The sequence below is a fragment of the Prionailurus viverrinus genome, chromosome B4 (genome assembly GCF_022837055.1).
Source record: "Prionailurus viverrinus isolate Anna chromosome B4, UM_Priviv_1.0, whole genome shotgun sequence".
NCBI lineage: Eukaryota > Metazoa > Chordata > Mammalia > Carnivora > Felidae > Prionailurus > Prionailurus viverrinus.
The window spans coordinates 119397288-119414224 of record NC_062567.1 but is presented as its reverse complement, the minus strand read 5'-3'; the positions used below and the strand labels follow the sequence as shown (position 1 = coordinate 119414224).

The 16937-nt window shown below is 36.2% G+C and overlaps 1 protein-coding gene across 1 annotated transcript in view; it reads right to left on the bottom strand.

The window, feature by feature from the left end:
• The window catches only part of MYBPC1 (myosin binding protein C1), an 80708-nt gene that overhangs the window by 47889 nt on the left and 15882 nt on the right, over positions 1-16937 (bottom strand). The window contains exons 3-9 of the mRNA XM_047867344.1: positions 16399-16437; positions 14125-14235; positions 12223-12371; positions 11786-11903; positions 10263-10314; positions 8172-8228; positions 2435-2601 (exon numbers count right to left, since the gene is read on the bottom strand). Coding sequence (XP_047723300.1) covers positions 2435-2601; positions 8172-8228; positions 10263-10314; positions 11786-11903; positions 12223-12371; positions 14125-14235; positions 16399-16437 — 693 coding nt within the window. The remainder of the gene's footprint in view (positions 1-2434; positions 2602-8171; positions 8229-10262; positions 10315-11785; positions 11904-12222; positions 12372-14124; positions 14236-16398; positions 16438-16937) is intronic.

Sequence of the window (16937 nt, the reverse complement as noted above, 5' to 3'; positions counted from 1 at the left end):
ATGGAAAGAGCCTAAATGTCCATCAACTGATGAATGGATAAAGAAATTGTGGTTTATATACACAATGGAATATTACATGGCAATGAGAAAAAATGAAATATGGCCTTTTGTAGCAACGTGGATGGAACTGGAGAGTGTGATGCTAAGTGAAATAAGCCATACAGAGAAAGACAGATACCATATGGTCTCACTCTTATGTGGATCCTGAGAAACTTAACAGGAACCCATGGGGGAGGGGAAGGAAAAAAAAAAAAAAAAGAGGTTAGAATGGGAGAGAGCCAAAGCATAAGAGACTGTTAAAAACTGAGAACAAACTGAGGGTTGATGGGGGGTGGGAGGGAGGAGAGGGTGGGTGATGGGTATTGAGGAGGGCACCTTTTGGGATGAGCACTGGGTGTTGTATGGAAACCAATTTGTCAATAAATTTCAGAAAAAAAAAAAAAAAAAAAAAAAAAAAAGACTGTCCTGGTATTGAGGAGGGCACCTGTTGGGATGAGCCCTGGCTGTTGTATGGAAACCAATTGGACAATAAATTTAATATTAAAAAAATGACTGTTCTAACTCTTCAGGAAATTATAAAGGATCCAGATGAAAGTGAACTCGAAGAATATGCCTATTCTAGCATGATTCCTATCAGGATTATTGGCATTATCTCTGTACTTCTTATGTCACAGTTTTTTAACACAGAGTTTATGAGATAAATTCAATGACTCATAAGATGAAACTGAATGCCTTTGACTAATTGAAATAGTAGACTTATCAAAGTTTTGTACTGTGGAAACTTGTCCAAATAGTGACACATATTAAATACTTCATACACATATGGTTAGGAACTCAGGACTTCAAAACATTTTAAATAACATAGAACATAGTAGTTTTAAAAAAAGATTATCTTTGAAAGGTCCTAAGCAGAAATTAACTTCTTTTTAAATTTAATAGTTTTTGGGGCACCTGGGTGGCTCAGTCAGTTAAGCGTCCGACTTCACTCAGGTCATGATCTCACAGTTTCTGAGTTCGAGTCCCGTGTCTGGCTCTGTGCTGACAGCTCGGAGCCTGGAGCCTGCTTTGGATTCTGTGTCTCCCTCTCTCTGCCCCTCCCCTGCTTGTGCTCTGTCTCTCTGTGTCTCTCAAAAATAAATAAACATTAAAAAATTAAAAAAATAATAAATTTAATAGTTTTTCCCTGATTTTAAAGATAATACTCATTTAGACAGTTTGGAAAATACATACACCTGTGGAATGCCTCATGGAATTTTTCTGCTTCTACTTCCATCATTGAGACTTTGCCATAGTATTCCTTAAACTCACTTTCTCATATTTTAACATGATATAATAAATACTAGCTTTAAAAAAGTTATTTATCATATACCTCATGACATCAATTCAGAGCTAATGGCAAGAATTAGGCCAGTGTGGAGGAAAAGAGATATCAGCTGGCTCTATACTTTGGCATTTAACATGTTTGTGATGACTATATCATCTCAGATACCTCTCAAGAATTAAACTTCTGAAGGTTTTGAAGTTTTGAAATAGTGGGAATGGCTGACTTATGTAAACAAAGCAAAAAACAAAACACTTCTATATTTCTCTGGGTCCATTTCTCACCCAGTTTACAGGGAGGTTTAGAAATAAAGGGCAGATTTTTTAAAAGAAATGGCAAGAGACTTTAAATTCTGCTTGGACATCCAGGTTGGGTGCCTAAATTAAATAAATAAATTCAATTTGGACATTAACAAACAGTAAACAATAATAGGATTGATATGTTACCTTGACGCGTCACAAAACGGATAACTGACCATGACCAAATATAGGAAACTTTGAAGAGCTTATGATCAGTTTAAAATGTGTCGCTCTTGTTTTTCTTTCTGTAAATTTTAAATTTCAACATCTCAAAGTATTTTTTTAAGAGATATTTAAAACCACAACAAAATCCATGCACTTCAGGTCTCAAGGGAGCAGCATAGCTGTTTTACAACCGCACTGGGTGTGAGAAGTGAATTCCCCAGTCCCCATTTAATGGGTGGAAGAATATGATGGCAAAACAAAGAGACATCGAATCTACTGTAAGTAATAATCAAGAATTTCAGAGTGAGGGAGATATGGAGTCTGGAGAAGGGGCCACTGAGAAATTCTCAGTGAGAAGGAAGATATTTATTGTTCTGTTACACGCTGTATGAGGTACTTGTAAAGTCAATCTCCGTTACCTTAAGTGTTCACTAGCTACCTGCTACCCTCATAGCTACTGATGTGCAGAGCAGTGAACTCCTCCGCCCAAAGCCAAAGGTAAGAAGTGTAACCCCTGCAAATTCCGCCCCATCCATCCCCGCCCCAAACCCAGAAAGAGACAGAAAGCATCCCTGCAGGGGGTTCGCCATCATTTCTTTGGTCCGCTTTGGATGCTGGCCCCGCTGCCACCTCCCCCAGGAGAGCTCACCTGCGCTCTTCTTCTCCACTCTGCGCATGCGCTTGAGCCGCCTGAGCATGCCGCGCAGGTCGGTGATGCCGTACTGGAAGGCGATCTTCTCATACTCGTTGGGGTTCGCATTCTTCAGCAGCTCCCACACGTCTACCTCGGGTTCTTCCTCCTGAGGCTTCACCTCCCTAACCGGGGAGAACCATTGCCTAGTTTAGTAGCCGCCCACCGGCCCCGAAGCACAAGAAAGGCTGGAGTATGGTACCGATTTGTCGGTTCAGTGTTAAAAGTCCCCCTTTTTAAAGGCTGAGTTCTTAAAGGCCGCGGTCTCAAGGAAACTTCCATATAGTTAAAGATCAGGTGTGTGAGCTTATATTGACGCTCTCGCTTTCCTAGTTAACAATACAATATTAGGGAGAGAGAAAGGTATCAGGAAGTGTTCTGAAGATGTTTTTACTTATTTTCAACTTGAAAGTTTAAAGAGAAGGTGAGATTTTGAGGAACTTAAGATCAGTTGACATCTAGGCTATAGGCAACTGCAATAATTCGGAAAAGTGGATTAAGAATGAGAAGATTTAAATATTGGTCTATAAAAGAAAAATGATCTCTTTCTCCCTTCATTGTATACATTCTAGCTTATATGTGAAGACAGTACATACAAATAAGAATTTCAAATCTTAGGATTTTGCAAATTGCATTTTCCTACCATATTAGTAAATGTGTACACTAACCATTTTTTGATGTTTTATATACAAAAAAAAAAATTGACACTGCCAGAATTTTTTTTTGTTTTTTTCTTAAATATGATTTTTTGTGGATACATTCAATTTTTTAAATATTTTTTTTTCTAAATTGGCAGGAGAAAAGGAAAATGAGGCCAAAAATGCTCTCATATCTCGTCTTAAAGCACTGTCTTGAAACTTTTTGAAAGCAGGTTGGGTAAGAATTATAAAAATATAAGTGTTAAACTTTTATTTTTTTTTAATTTTTTAATGTTTATTTATTTTCGAAAGACAGAGCACGAGTTGGGGAGAGGCAGAGAGAGAGGGAGACCACAGGCTCCAGGCTCTGAGCTGTCAGTACAGAGCTAACACGGGACTCAAACCCACGAACCTCAAGATCATGACTTAAGCCGAGGTCAGACACTTAACCGGCTGAACCACTCAGGCACCCCTAAATGTTAAACTTTTAAAGCAAATGGCTAAGGTCCCATGAACAAAGGGAAAGTAAGTTCTTAGTGTAATTATCAAAATTATGATCCCAAATTTTGATCACTGACTAAAGAACATACAGAAAATATAAAGGACACACACGATATGAGATTTAAAGTACACTTGTCTGTCCTTATTTTAAAACCAATAAATGAAAGAAAAAATCAAGAATAAACACTAGTTTAAAAGAAAAATGTAACTTAAATTGATTTCCTTTGTTGGCTAAATAATCCTGATTTTTAAAGAAAGACTTAGTTGACTGTTTTTATCAGGTTAATTTGGAAACGTTACAGTGACTACTTACTGTGAATAATGCTGGTTTGGGTATGATTTTTCAGGAAAACTGGTCAACACATCTTAAACACCAGTGAGAAAACAGATTCTTGCTATCATGTTAGCAAATGATGGGTTACATGTGTTTGCATTGTCACATTAATTACACCTGTTTCTGTACTTTTTGAGAAAATACTGGATTGTAATCATAGGGAAGGAGAGGAGAATATAAATATTAACATAGAATTTAGGGTGGCGTTAGGCAAGGATGACTTCTAAATATCTAATTTACATTGTCGTGTAAGTCTTTTTGCCCAGTGGAGGAGGATGCTGAGGCAAATCTCCTGGAAAGTGGAAGGAAGTGGGAGGTCATTGGCCTGTCAGTAACCTTTATGGGAAGGACCAGATAACACCATTAGGGAAATGTGCCTCTTAAAAGCTCAATACGCAAGTATTATTTTCATATGTCACTGAGATAATAACTACACACTCTATTAACACAGATAAATTGAAAAGCTTAAGAAAACTGTCCTGAAGTTGGAATATTGGTAATAATTTGCCAGATCTACTAGGTTTACTGTCTGAAAGCAGTCTAGATTTCAAATACATCCTTTAAATATTTTGTAGAAAGTCTTGGAAAACTGCAATTAAAATGTGTCTGTGTACCTATGTATAGTCTTTGTATGTGTTTCTTCAACCACTTTATTAGTGCTCTATTTTCTTTTGTATTCCAGCCTAAATAGTCCCCTCACTGTAAAAAATATGCCATATTACATTGTGTTAAATTTGTATTTCAACCAAGAAGAATTACATCCACATTTCGAGTATCCTCCCAACACTGGTAAAAGGATTTAAAGATACCAAACTAGATTGAAATAGCAAGAATAACAAGTCAAATACTAAGACATACCTGGATCCATGATGTGAATATTTATGTAAGGGAAGCCAGTATAAAGATCATTGTTGTCAATGTGATTTCTTAAGTCAGTTTTGTTGGTAGATTCATAAAACCAATCATCCTCACCATTTTTTTTTCATTAAAACACCAAAATACACCTTGCTCTACTATCTTCTTAATCTTAGCAAACTTGGTATACACACACCAGTAACCTCTTTCCTAGTCCATCATTTTCTATTACTTAATTCAATTCCAAATTGCAAGGAGAAGTATTCATTATTTTTTACTTGAATGTGAAGTCAAGGCTTCTACCTGTAGCATTACCTTAACTCATCCAGAATAGATCTTTACTTACCATGGTGGCTGTGCATGGCCCTATCTGCATGGTTATATTAAATTACAGTAGGAGAGAAATTCGTCTTCTATAGGCACTACTGATTCCTTTTCAAGCATTGGGATAGACCTATATAACATTCACAGTACTTTCATCTACATCAAAATTTCTATAACTTGATGGTCCTAGTAAAGTACAAAGCAATCATAGAAATTTTATATAGAATAAAACTTTCAAGTATACTTGAAAGTTTTATTCTATATAAAATTTCTATGATTGCTTTCTACTTTACTAGGACCATCAAGTATATATATACTTGAAAGTTTTATTCTATATAAATTTCTATATATATATATAGAAATATATATTTACATATAAATATATATTTATATTCTCTATAAAATTTCTATATATATACTTGAAAGTTTTCTTCTATATAAAATTTCTATAATTGCTATATATATATACATATATATATATATATATATAATATCCCATAACAAGATTTTTCCTAATAGATTTATTCCAATTTAGCTAATGTCTATTTGAAATACTCCAGTTTTGTTCAGGTCAAGGAGATCTTTTGTTGTAGAGAGATGTTGTAGAGAGATATAAAGATACTTATTTTGATAGGGATTTTGCCACACACTCTTGGAGTAGAAATAGTGTCATTGCCACAATGAAAACACATGCAATTCACAAATTAGTAGGAAAACACAATGATTTCTAAAGTTATAATGGTGATTAGTATAGTATATTAAATGAATATAGTCTTAGGCTAACAATTTAATTATGAGTCCAAATCATAATTAGGGGATGTAAAGAAAATGAGAACTGGAGACATGTTTGCTGCCCATTTTGTCTTCAGTAATTTTGATCATTAATTAGATTTCTTTGACTCTACAAACTACTAGTAGCCATTCTTTTTTCTTTCTTTTTTCCTTTTTAATCAGAGCATGGTGTTTAATAATCTATTGTATTACATCTTGATTGATTGATTTGTGTGTGTGTGTGTGTGTGTGTGTGTGTGTGTGTGTGTGTATTATGTCTCTTTATGAATAAAGGCTCTTCAAAGGAAAATGTCACATTTTTGGTGGGAGTGAATATTTGACACCTACTATGAGCCAGCTTTTTACATTTGATTCAAGTAGTTTTTGTTCTCCACGTTTACAGATGTGGAAAACAAATCTCAGAGAGGACATGCAATTTGACCAGTCATGCAGTTTGTAACTGGGAGAGTTGAGACCCACATCCATATTTTTACCACCACCTTTTCCTTCCCACAAAAGTGTATTACAGCCCTTTCTGCATTCCAGGTACTGGAAGGCACTGGCACACAGAAGGCACAAAGGAAGCACTTAGTGTTTTCCTGGTTGAGTAAATGATTGCAGGAGGAAAAAAAATCTGTCTTCCTACAGTGTCAATTTGTATTATAAACTGAAGCACCAACTTCCAAAGTAGATTCAGTGTGGTATTTCTTATATGGAATGAGCTGCCTCAGAGGAAAACGTGGATTTAGGTCCCTGCCCTGTCTCTAGCTGTATGACTTGGGGTAAGTTACTTGATAGGTCTGGTCTTTGATTTCTCACCTGTAAAGTGAGGAAGGGTAAGTTTCATTTAGGGTCACTTCATATACTATTGCTTTAAATAAATTTGGGGAATTAATAGATATTATTGAGACTAATGATTATTTGAAGTAGCCTAAGAGGGAAAGGTATATTTGATACTGCCAACGTCTCTTGATTGGCTAATATCCACTGGTAATTAATAAATTACCAATATTTATTAAATTATTAAATATTAACAATAACAATACTGTTAATATTTCTGTTCTCAACCTCAACTTTTAGACCTGGGGGAATTTTTCATTCATAAGGACTTGAATAAAGCCATCCAACTAAACTGAGAACAGACACAAGTCCATTTTATTCTACTTGTAATTTGTTGTGAAGTGTATTTATACACATTTCTTTAGTAACCATAGAAAGCACTAAAAGTAATAAAAAGTGAACCTGAAAAGTTAATGAAAACTGATATCAATATTATATATTATTAATTTAGAATCATAGTTTTATGATTTATTTGCACATTTGGTAGGTAAATAAAATCTCAGCAAATATAAATTTCTTTTAGTTGTGCTATAATAAATATCTGAATATGTATAGCTTTATACAAAACACATAATACATTATATGATTATGTATATGCATATATGGGGAGAAATCCTATAAAATCATTATGTACTGAATATCCATAATGAAATCTATAAATTTTATTGTAAGAGAACAATGTTAGGGAGTGTGACTGATAATACTAAACATTTATTTCTATTTTACTAATTTATTTTATCTCTAAAATGCATATTTTTTGACTTCTAAACATTTTTAAAATAAGGATGTATCCTATATTCAATAGTGTGTCATAATAAACACTTTGGAGCAATGTTTTCATTGATTGCTGATTTATAAAACACATATATTAAAATGAATGGTGTCTTAGATTTGATGAAATACAATCACAAATACTATTTTAAAATAGGTCTTCCTTTAAAAACATTATATATATATACATTATATATATATATATATATATATATATATACACATACACCTGCAGACTTTTACCAAAATTGTGAAACTGAACTGATTTTTTGGTAAAATATCAAAGGCAGGAGAATAGAGGCTCTAGTTATTTGATCATGCTTGAAATGATAGAAATTATTAGAGAAATCAGAGGCTTATAGGTATTTAAGTCTTCTGCCTCAGTTTTCAGATCTCCTCATCCCCAACTAAGAAAACATGTGAAACTCATGAAAGATTTAAAAAGAAGGTTAAAAAGCATCAACTAAAATCTTTAGCAGATTAGTATGCAGTGGTTTCTCTGTCTCTTTCTTAGTTGACTCTGTGTTATATTCTATAAGCGAAACACGTTTTAAGAAATGAGAAATTCTTCGAAAAACATCCACTTTAAACTTGACTTCTCTCAGTGAGTGTCTAAAAGATTTCCAGGCCACAGCGCCTCACTCCATCGCTCGGTTCTCACCTACGTTTCAGGAGACCACTAAAGTCAAGCTCCCCTGCATCCTCTTGACCTTCTCCACTGTCATTAACAAAAAAAAAAAGCAAATCTGGGTTTAATGCTGAGACATATACACAACAGTTTCCCCCAAACACTCTACATATAACGTATATGCAATTTTGTACTGGCACACAAGTCATGGGACTAAATCAACACAAACTATTTCTTTTCACACAAGTGACATTTTAAGTTTTGGGGTATGTACTTGTGGAAAAGTAAACATGAAGAGCTTGTGTTACTCTATGATTTCAGAAGACACATTTTTGTAGATTGCATATATAAAACTGCTTGGATTTGTGTTAAAACAGAGTAACACAAATGCACTTAAGCCAAGCAACACAAAGTACTTTGTTTTTCCAAGTTTGGGGGCTGTAGAAACATACCTGTGTAAAAAGCAAAGGACTTTTGCTGATCTCTGTTATTGATGTCAGAGATTGGCTTGGAGAACGAAGTATACCAGTGTCAAATATATAAGTACAGAGCTTATATTCAAAGGTAACTTCTTTGTGTCCATCAATAGTTGAATCAGATAATGTGATACCAACATAACAAAAATGGAACTAGTGCAGAGCTTTTTAAAAGATGCATTCCTTTCTGTTTTAAAGGGAAATCATTACAAACTTTTCATTTTCTTATTGATATTTATACCTTTTCAAATGTATTTTTCAAAAATTTGACTTTGAATTATTGATGATCCCTTTACTAGGAATACTTTCCTATAGAGAAATGCATCTTAAATTAGGCATGCAGCCACCTTCATGATTTCATAGAAACTCTAAATAGAAGCTATGGAGCTGACATTTAAATGGCACTACATATTTACTTACATGTTTAATTTTTTAATGAAGATTTTGTTTCCTGCTCTTTACAAATGTTAGTTATGGTTTCTAAGAAAAGAGTCTGCGGGTTTAAAAACAGTGTGTATAACACGTAAGTTATAAGAATTAAACTCAAATAATGTGTTCCCAAAATTTCTTTAATAGCAGGTATTTAGAGAAGACCTTTTGAAGAAAACACATTTCTATTCTTTTAAAGCACAAAACTTAGTAGATTATGTCTCCCTCTCTTAGAACTATGCTCATAGGGTGAGCATAGTTTTAGACCTACGCATTTGCTGATCATGGAGAAAGGAAAGGTGGAAGGAAAGTAATAGGATTCGAACTTATGACTTAAAAAAAATAACAACTTATTGATCAGGTAACATTAAATATATTTTAAGTAATTAAAATTTTCATTTATTCATAATTTAGGAGAGAAATATGCCTTTTATTAACAGACTAAATCATTGCTTTATGATAGGTTGGGATGATTTTCCTTATGAACAAAACTAAGTGGATTCAGTCTTAAGAAGACAAAATATTTGCTCTCATTAATGAACTTACACTATGGAAAAATTAAATACAGAGAGTAAGATAATGTCTGGAAGGGGCTAGTTACATTTCCTGTAGACTGGAACTTTTTTTGTTTTTCATTTTTCTTCCATGTCCCCCAGCCCCCAATTTTTCATCCTTGGCAGTTGCAAAATAAATCAAATGGGTATCTATATTTTGCCTTTCTACAGTATTCTTTATTCTAGTGGACTCAGTGGTCTTTCACTTAATAATCCAATATTTAAATAGTGCTAACTTCAATAAGTCACTACTTAATTGTGGAGAATGGCTCCATAAGCAATTTCTAGATGAAAACCAATATAAATAAAAGTTTTCTGACATCACTCAACTGATGCTATATCATTATACATCTTTTTTGGACATTTGGTGGAAAATAATGTAATTAAGGACAAAGTCACACGTGAAGAGACTAAAAGTGTGTTTTCAAAAAAAATAGAGCTTCACTATGACCAGAATAATCTAAAAAATGATCAGTATACATCTGATTTGAAATTAAACCTACAGCTTTTCTAGAACACTAACCTTTGGATACATAGTATGTTTGACTAGAGTGAAGAGGTGCTCTCATCTGGAAGACAAGAGTGTGGAGGAAGGGAATATGTGTTTGAAAACCCTGCACTTGCACGTTATACCAAAGCTACCTACATTCCCCTTTTGAAGTTACCTTCTCTTGAAAGCAGATCTGATGTCAATGTTTGGAGTAGTCCCAGTAGATTCTTTGAAAGGAAAGAAAACAATAAAATAAATACCCATTAAGAAGGCAATTTTGTGCTCAGTTCCTTTCCAGGCTGTGGGAATTCCTCAGATGGAAGGAACGCCAGGTGGAGTGGGGGATGGCTCTCCTCCTGGATGGCTGAGCTGCTGAGGCATCATACCTCATCCTCCCTCACACAGAACTGATGTGGGGACCACAGGAGGTACCATATCTAGCTGTCATTCTACCTGCCTTTCCACTAGAATTACCTGAAGAATTTAAAAAAAAAATCAGCTTCTTGATCTCCTTGCTGGAGATTTTGATTCACCAGATAAGGGACAGGCACCCAGAAATTGATACTCTTCAAAATCCCTTCAGGTGATTCTCAGAGATTCCTGGCCAGGTTGAAGAGGCCCTGCTCAGGACCAGATTCCCACATGATACAGAAATCTCTACAGCACGTCCATGATCACCCAGGCTTTACTTGGCGTCTCCTGAAATGGGGTTTCATACTCTTTCCAGGCTGTGTAGATAGCTTTAATGAAAGAACTCATGCTGAAGTTAAGTAAAAAAAAATTTTTTTTCACCTCCTCATAACTCCTACCTTTAGATTCTAATTTGTCTGAAACACTTTCGTGTGACAGCACTTCCCCTATTTATCTGTTATGGATGCCTGGCCTCGTTCACACCATATTCAGCTGATTAGGGTGTGGTTTCTGGGTTCTTCATCCTGCTGGGTACCTTACTCCAGAAGAGAACCAGGTTGATGTATGGTACCCATGGCCAAAGACATTACTCTAAATGTGGAACAAGTAGCATGTTGCGAGAGTAGTGTTATTTTCTAAGCCTAGATCCTATTCCACTTGTTATAGCCCAGTATTAAATTATACCAGCTTTGTTTCTTGTGGCTTTATCACACTTTGGATTCATCTTAAGTTTATGATCTTTGCCGCCAAGTCAACTTTCTGTTTGTATACTTATAGAAGTGGTTTTTTCCTAATCTACATGCACACATTTACATTTACCCTATTAAATTCACTCTGGGCAGCACACAGAACATATGGATGGAGAAATTCCCCATCTGACATTAGTCCTTAGAAGAGAAATCCTCCCTTCCACCTGGGTATCCTGACATCCTTGGTACCATATGAAATTATCCCCCAAACTTGAGTGGGAATAAGTTGGCCCAATGAAAGAGGCACATTCAGTAGAAGAACAAATGGCATCAGCCCTTATCCAGAAGATTGAAGGAATACAGATAGCATGGACAAGAGGTACCTAGTAGTAAAATCCCCTGAAACTCCATTTTTAAATTGCTTCATAACAATTTAACTCAGCAGGCTTGCTGAGACTACCACAATCAGAAACACACACAGTTTGAAAGAAAACTTTATTTTCAAAATCTCATAGTATTAAATGACCCTCTTCTCCTCTATCCCCTCACATCCCATGGGGGAAAAAACACATCTATCCAGACAAGAAGACTTTCTTACCATGTACTTCAAGATCGAATGTGCAGCTGTCAAACTTATCCTTATAGGTGACCTCACACCTGTAGTTTCCTGCATAGTTCTCTTTGGCCTTGATGATCTGCATCTCAAATGTGTACATCTGCAACAAAATGCATCCGGCATATTTCAGCCCCACCTTGCCAATGGTCAGAAGCTATCACATCTCAGGTATTTTTGAAATTCCTCAGCATTGGCTTAATGTTTTTTATCTGGGAGCTCCAGCACAGTGCTGTCAACATAGGAGGGGGTCAATGTGCTCCCCAGCCTCTGGCACAGCAGGGCAACAAGGCTCAAGTATAGGCACTAGGAGTGGTAACTCTAGAGAATTTTCTGGGGCTGAAATCTCTCAAAGCTGAACCTCAAAATGACACAGAAGGAATGACCGAACTGAACCCAGTGCCAGGAGATAAGGGCCATACCCGGGTTTGCCTTTCGAAGGTTTCCTTCAGCTGAAGGTGCTTCCCAGCTTTGCTGGCCAGATCCATCCATTTCCCTTTGAACCATTTGATGGTGGGTTTTCTAAGAAGGTCTTCAGCCTTGACTTTGGCTATAAAGGTGATATTTTCACCTAGAAAAAGCACAAGCAATTCAGACTGTGGCGTAAAAAGTGCCATTAGTTTTGCTCTCAGCTGGAAGGAGTTACACAGGATTGCCTTGCAGAGGCTGTGATGTGACTGGTGCCCTGATTTCTTATGCATACCCTAGGAGTTCTTAGGGTACTCCAACTTGTTCTGTTTTTGAAGTTATGAGGCAGAAAAGGAGCAATGGGTTAATAAGGAAATAATTTTTGTTTGGCTTTATCATGCATAAATGAAATAAAAATGGAAAGCCTCACAAATGTATGGATTTTTTCCATCCTCTTTATTAGGCAAGATGATGGGAAGTCTGGATTTACATGACTAAATGTGACTAAATAAAATTGATCTTTTTGAAATAAAACTACTTATCCATTTGTATTGATTTTTGGGCCCTAAGGACATAAAAATTCTAGCCTAGCATCCAGCCAAGTACTTTGGTGTCTTCTAGAAATACAAGGGGAACAAATATTTCCATCCACATGCAATGTACTTCTATATTCTAGACCTGAAAGAGGTCATTTTAGAATATAACCAGTCAGCTAGGTGGCTCATTTGTTCTGATCACAATATATTCCTTATAAAAACTTATTTTGTGAAAATTCCTGGACCACTAGGTCCTCTCTAACTTACCACCTTGTTTATTTCCTTCATGGCACTTGGCTTTTGTGATTATCTGTTTGTTTAATTTCTCATTGTCTGTTCCTCCCATTAAGACTGTAAGTTCTGGGGCACCTAGGTGGCTCAGTTGGTTAGGAATCTGACTCTCAATTTTGGCTTAGGTCATGGTCTCACGGTTTGTTATGTGGAGCCCTGCCTTGGAATTTGTGTTGATGGTGCTGAGCCTGCTTGGGATTCTCTCTCTCTCTTTCTCTCTCTGCCCCTGCCCCACTTTCTCTCTCTCTCAAAATAAATAAATAAATTTTTAAAAATATTGTAAGTTCTGAATTCTCACATGTTATACTAGTATTCAGGACAGTGTCTAAAACAGGAGGTGTGTAATCAATATTTTTGGAATGAATGTCTCCAATGTGAACCCTCTATCCCACTCACTAGTTTCTGCTGAGATTCTACTTGTTATCATATGGTGTGTGTGCAGATTTGTAATCATCTTATGGAATGAGTATGCCTGAATGACAGCAAAACTGGCTCAGAGCTTTAAGATACACCAGACATTGTTCAAAGCACCTCACAGGTAGTATCCCCATTTTACAGATGAGGAAAGTGATTTGAACCCAATCTGACTCCTGAGTCTAGGAACTCAACTGTGTGCTAAAGGTTCCTAAAATGATAGCTTTCACTCTCCGTTTCAGGTTAGAAAAATGAGAATCTAGTATATAAATATGATAGAATAGTATTCAGCCATAAAAAGGAATGAAATATAACTCATGCTACAGCTTGGATGGACCTTGGAAACATTATGCTATTGGAAAGAAGCCAGCCACAAAAGGTCACATATTGTGTGATACCATTTACACCAAATATCCAGAGCAGGGAAATCCATAGAGACAAAGCAGATTAGCCAGGGGTTGGGGAGGGGTAGGGGACGGAGAATGGGCAGTAACTGCTTAGTGGGGTACATGGTTTCTGTTTGGGGTGATGAAAATGTTGAGATAGAGGTGGTGGTTGCACAGCACTGAGTGTACGAACAGCCACTGGCTGTTCACTTTAAAATGGTAAATTTCATGCGGTGTGAATTTCACCTCCATTTCAACAGGAAAGCAAGATTTAATGCTTGGCACTCACCAACTTTCACTGATCCTGTTTGAGGCTTCTCCACGAAGAGGGTGGACAGCTGGGAATTGGCGTTCTGCTTGTCTTGTTCCTCCGCAGCAGGCGATTCGCCAAGAGACCATTCTATTGAGAAGAAAGAAAGGAAAGGATCATTTCAGGGCCAGATCCTTCTTAGGCAGACTTACCTGGGTTTGTCATTCTTGTCAATGCTGAAGCTTTTCTTTGTCTAATAAACCTGGATAAATATAACATCATTCTTTCCATCCATCTCCCCTGGAGCCATCAGTAGAGTGACAGATTCCCATTCTTACAAGGGGTGCCTCTTCCATATAGAACATTTTCTAATTCCTAGAAATAGTAAAACTTTTCAGGTAGGTTGTTACTTTGTGTTTGTTGGCAGCCAGAGTTTCCCCGTCCTGTCTGTCCCCTAACAGATAAATAATGATGGGAAGTATATTAAAGCAGAACTGTGTCATAATAGGTGAATGACTATAATGTGCCACGTCCATACAACAACAGAACTGGAAAAGACTAAAGGAAAAAATCACTTTGCTGGTCAACTGAGAAGGGCTAGGGCCAGACCTAGCCTGATATTTCTAGATTCCTTGCTTTTATATGATTAGATGATTCCACTGGATTTGCATAAATGAGGCGGTAGTTTGACAATTAAGTAACGGATCATGACCAGCAGGCACAAGTTCCAAGAATACTAGGTGCATCCTGCAAAGGGGGAAAAACAGAAAAAGAAAAATCAACTCTGAGGCTTTCCCATGAAGAGAGAGAAGCTGAAAGTGAAGTTTATTTTCATTTTTTAGGTTGCACTCCAAGTGCTAGGCTGGTATTAATCAGTGGTCAACTCCAGCAAGGAGGGCAGGAGAGAGAACTGTAGACATTCCTTCCCTCTGTCTCCAAGAGCTAAACGCAGAGAAGTTCAGTTTCAGCCACTTAGTAACTGGAAAAAAAAAATGCATGGGTTGCCAACTCTCTGTTAATGTTTCTTGAAAAGAAGGAAATGTACATTTAGTTATTTTAGTTTTCAGGTATCAATCATGCTATCCTTAGAAATCATCATTTTCACAATGAAGTTATACAATGTAGTTACATGATTACGTGTGTGTGTGTGTGTGTGTGTGTGCATGTGAATGTCTGTGATATTCATGGTAAGAATGAATTATGGCCATTCATATTTGGAATAAGAGAGCAGGAATTTGTATTGTTTTGTTCCTTTGTATACCCACAAGTGCCTGCAAAAGTGCCTGTCCCTTTAGAGGCCCACAGTGGGATTGTAGTGAGCCCTTAACACGAATTTGTCGAGTGAATGTACGACCTCACAAAATTGTAGTGACTGCTGACAAGATACATTTGGAGGTTTTTACAAACTGTAATAAAGTTCTAGAGAAGTGTGAATTATTCTCTAACTTTAGCATATCCCAAATATGGAGATTTTCAGTTTCTTGATCTCTTTGTATTTGCTAAATGTTAAAAAATGATATCTACAATAAAACAAACAAATCTGTGATATATGTGGCTAAATTCCTGTATTTGTGTGTGTGTGTGTGTGTGTGTGTGTCATGCAAAATTAATCATTTCTCAATACATTAGTTTTCTTGTAAGAAGATTTGTAATAAAATATTGCTTTTTAAAAAAAGCTACAAACAGAATAAAACAAAGATTAGAATTAAAACAGCTTCAAGAAATGAGGTCATTAGTGACTATATTAGGATGGGGTCGGGACGCCTTACTGCAGGCGAGCGCTCACCTGAATCTTTTCTTTCCAGGGCCCGACTACCCACACCTGAAAGGAAAGTGTGATTCGGATGATACAAGGGTAAGGGGTGAAAATGGACAGCTGACTCCAACCTTCTTGGATTCCCCTAAACCCTGTCTCTCCTCATGATGGGGAAAAAAAACTAGAAATCGTCTTGGGAAAAAAAAAATAGAAGTCAGCTTGTTTGGAAGATTAGTAGAAGAACAATAATAAAATAAAAGAATTCAAATATCTAAAGAACAAGGACATATAGCTGGAAATGAAAGAAAAACATTTTTGTCCTTAAAACTCATACCCAAGATTTACTAATCTTATTTATTTCACAAAGAAAGTTTCCTTTCATTTTTAAAAAAAATCACCATTATAGCCCAAGTTTTCCCTGCTGGTGTTGGCAGAGGCAAATGCTGGTGACCCCGCTTTGCACACTGTCTCATCAAGGTTCTCTGCCTTTTCTTTTTCTTTATTGTCAATTAACAATAAATTACAAAGTGGGGTTAAGGAGTTGGAATCATCCTAACCTGGAGGCACGGCACTAGGCGTGGAGGCTTCCTCTTCATCTGAAACAAGAAATAGGAAGAAAAAGTCAAGAAGAAAAGGACTTTGTCCTGCAAAAGAGAAGTCTCCTGCAAAAAGAGAGGGCTGAAAAAAGAGAGAACACACAAAACACCCTGAACTGATGAGTCAGCCTTAGAAGACTCGGTACCTGAAAGATTAAACTCAGTATTACAGACCAAAGAGAAAAGTAAATAAATAACTAAAGTTATTGTAAAGTTATTGTAACTAAAGTCAGTGTCAGATATAATTTGCATGCCACAGTCATTTGAACATAAGCATAAAAAAAGCATAAAAAAGAGAATTTGTTCTCTCCTGCCCCCCAAAACCTTGTGACTAACTCCCCTTTTATATTTAGGAGACAAAAGACAGCACTAACTGCATTAATTAAGATAAATCAGTTTGTCATACTTACTAAGTTTACCAATATCTATTTTAGGAACTTTGTGAGCATTTCCTCATGATTATATTGGTATTGGCCAAATGCTGTGTAATTAAAAAAAAT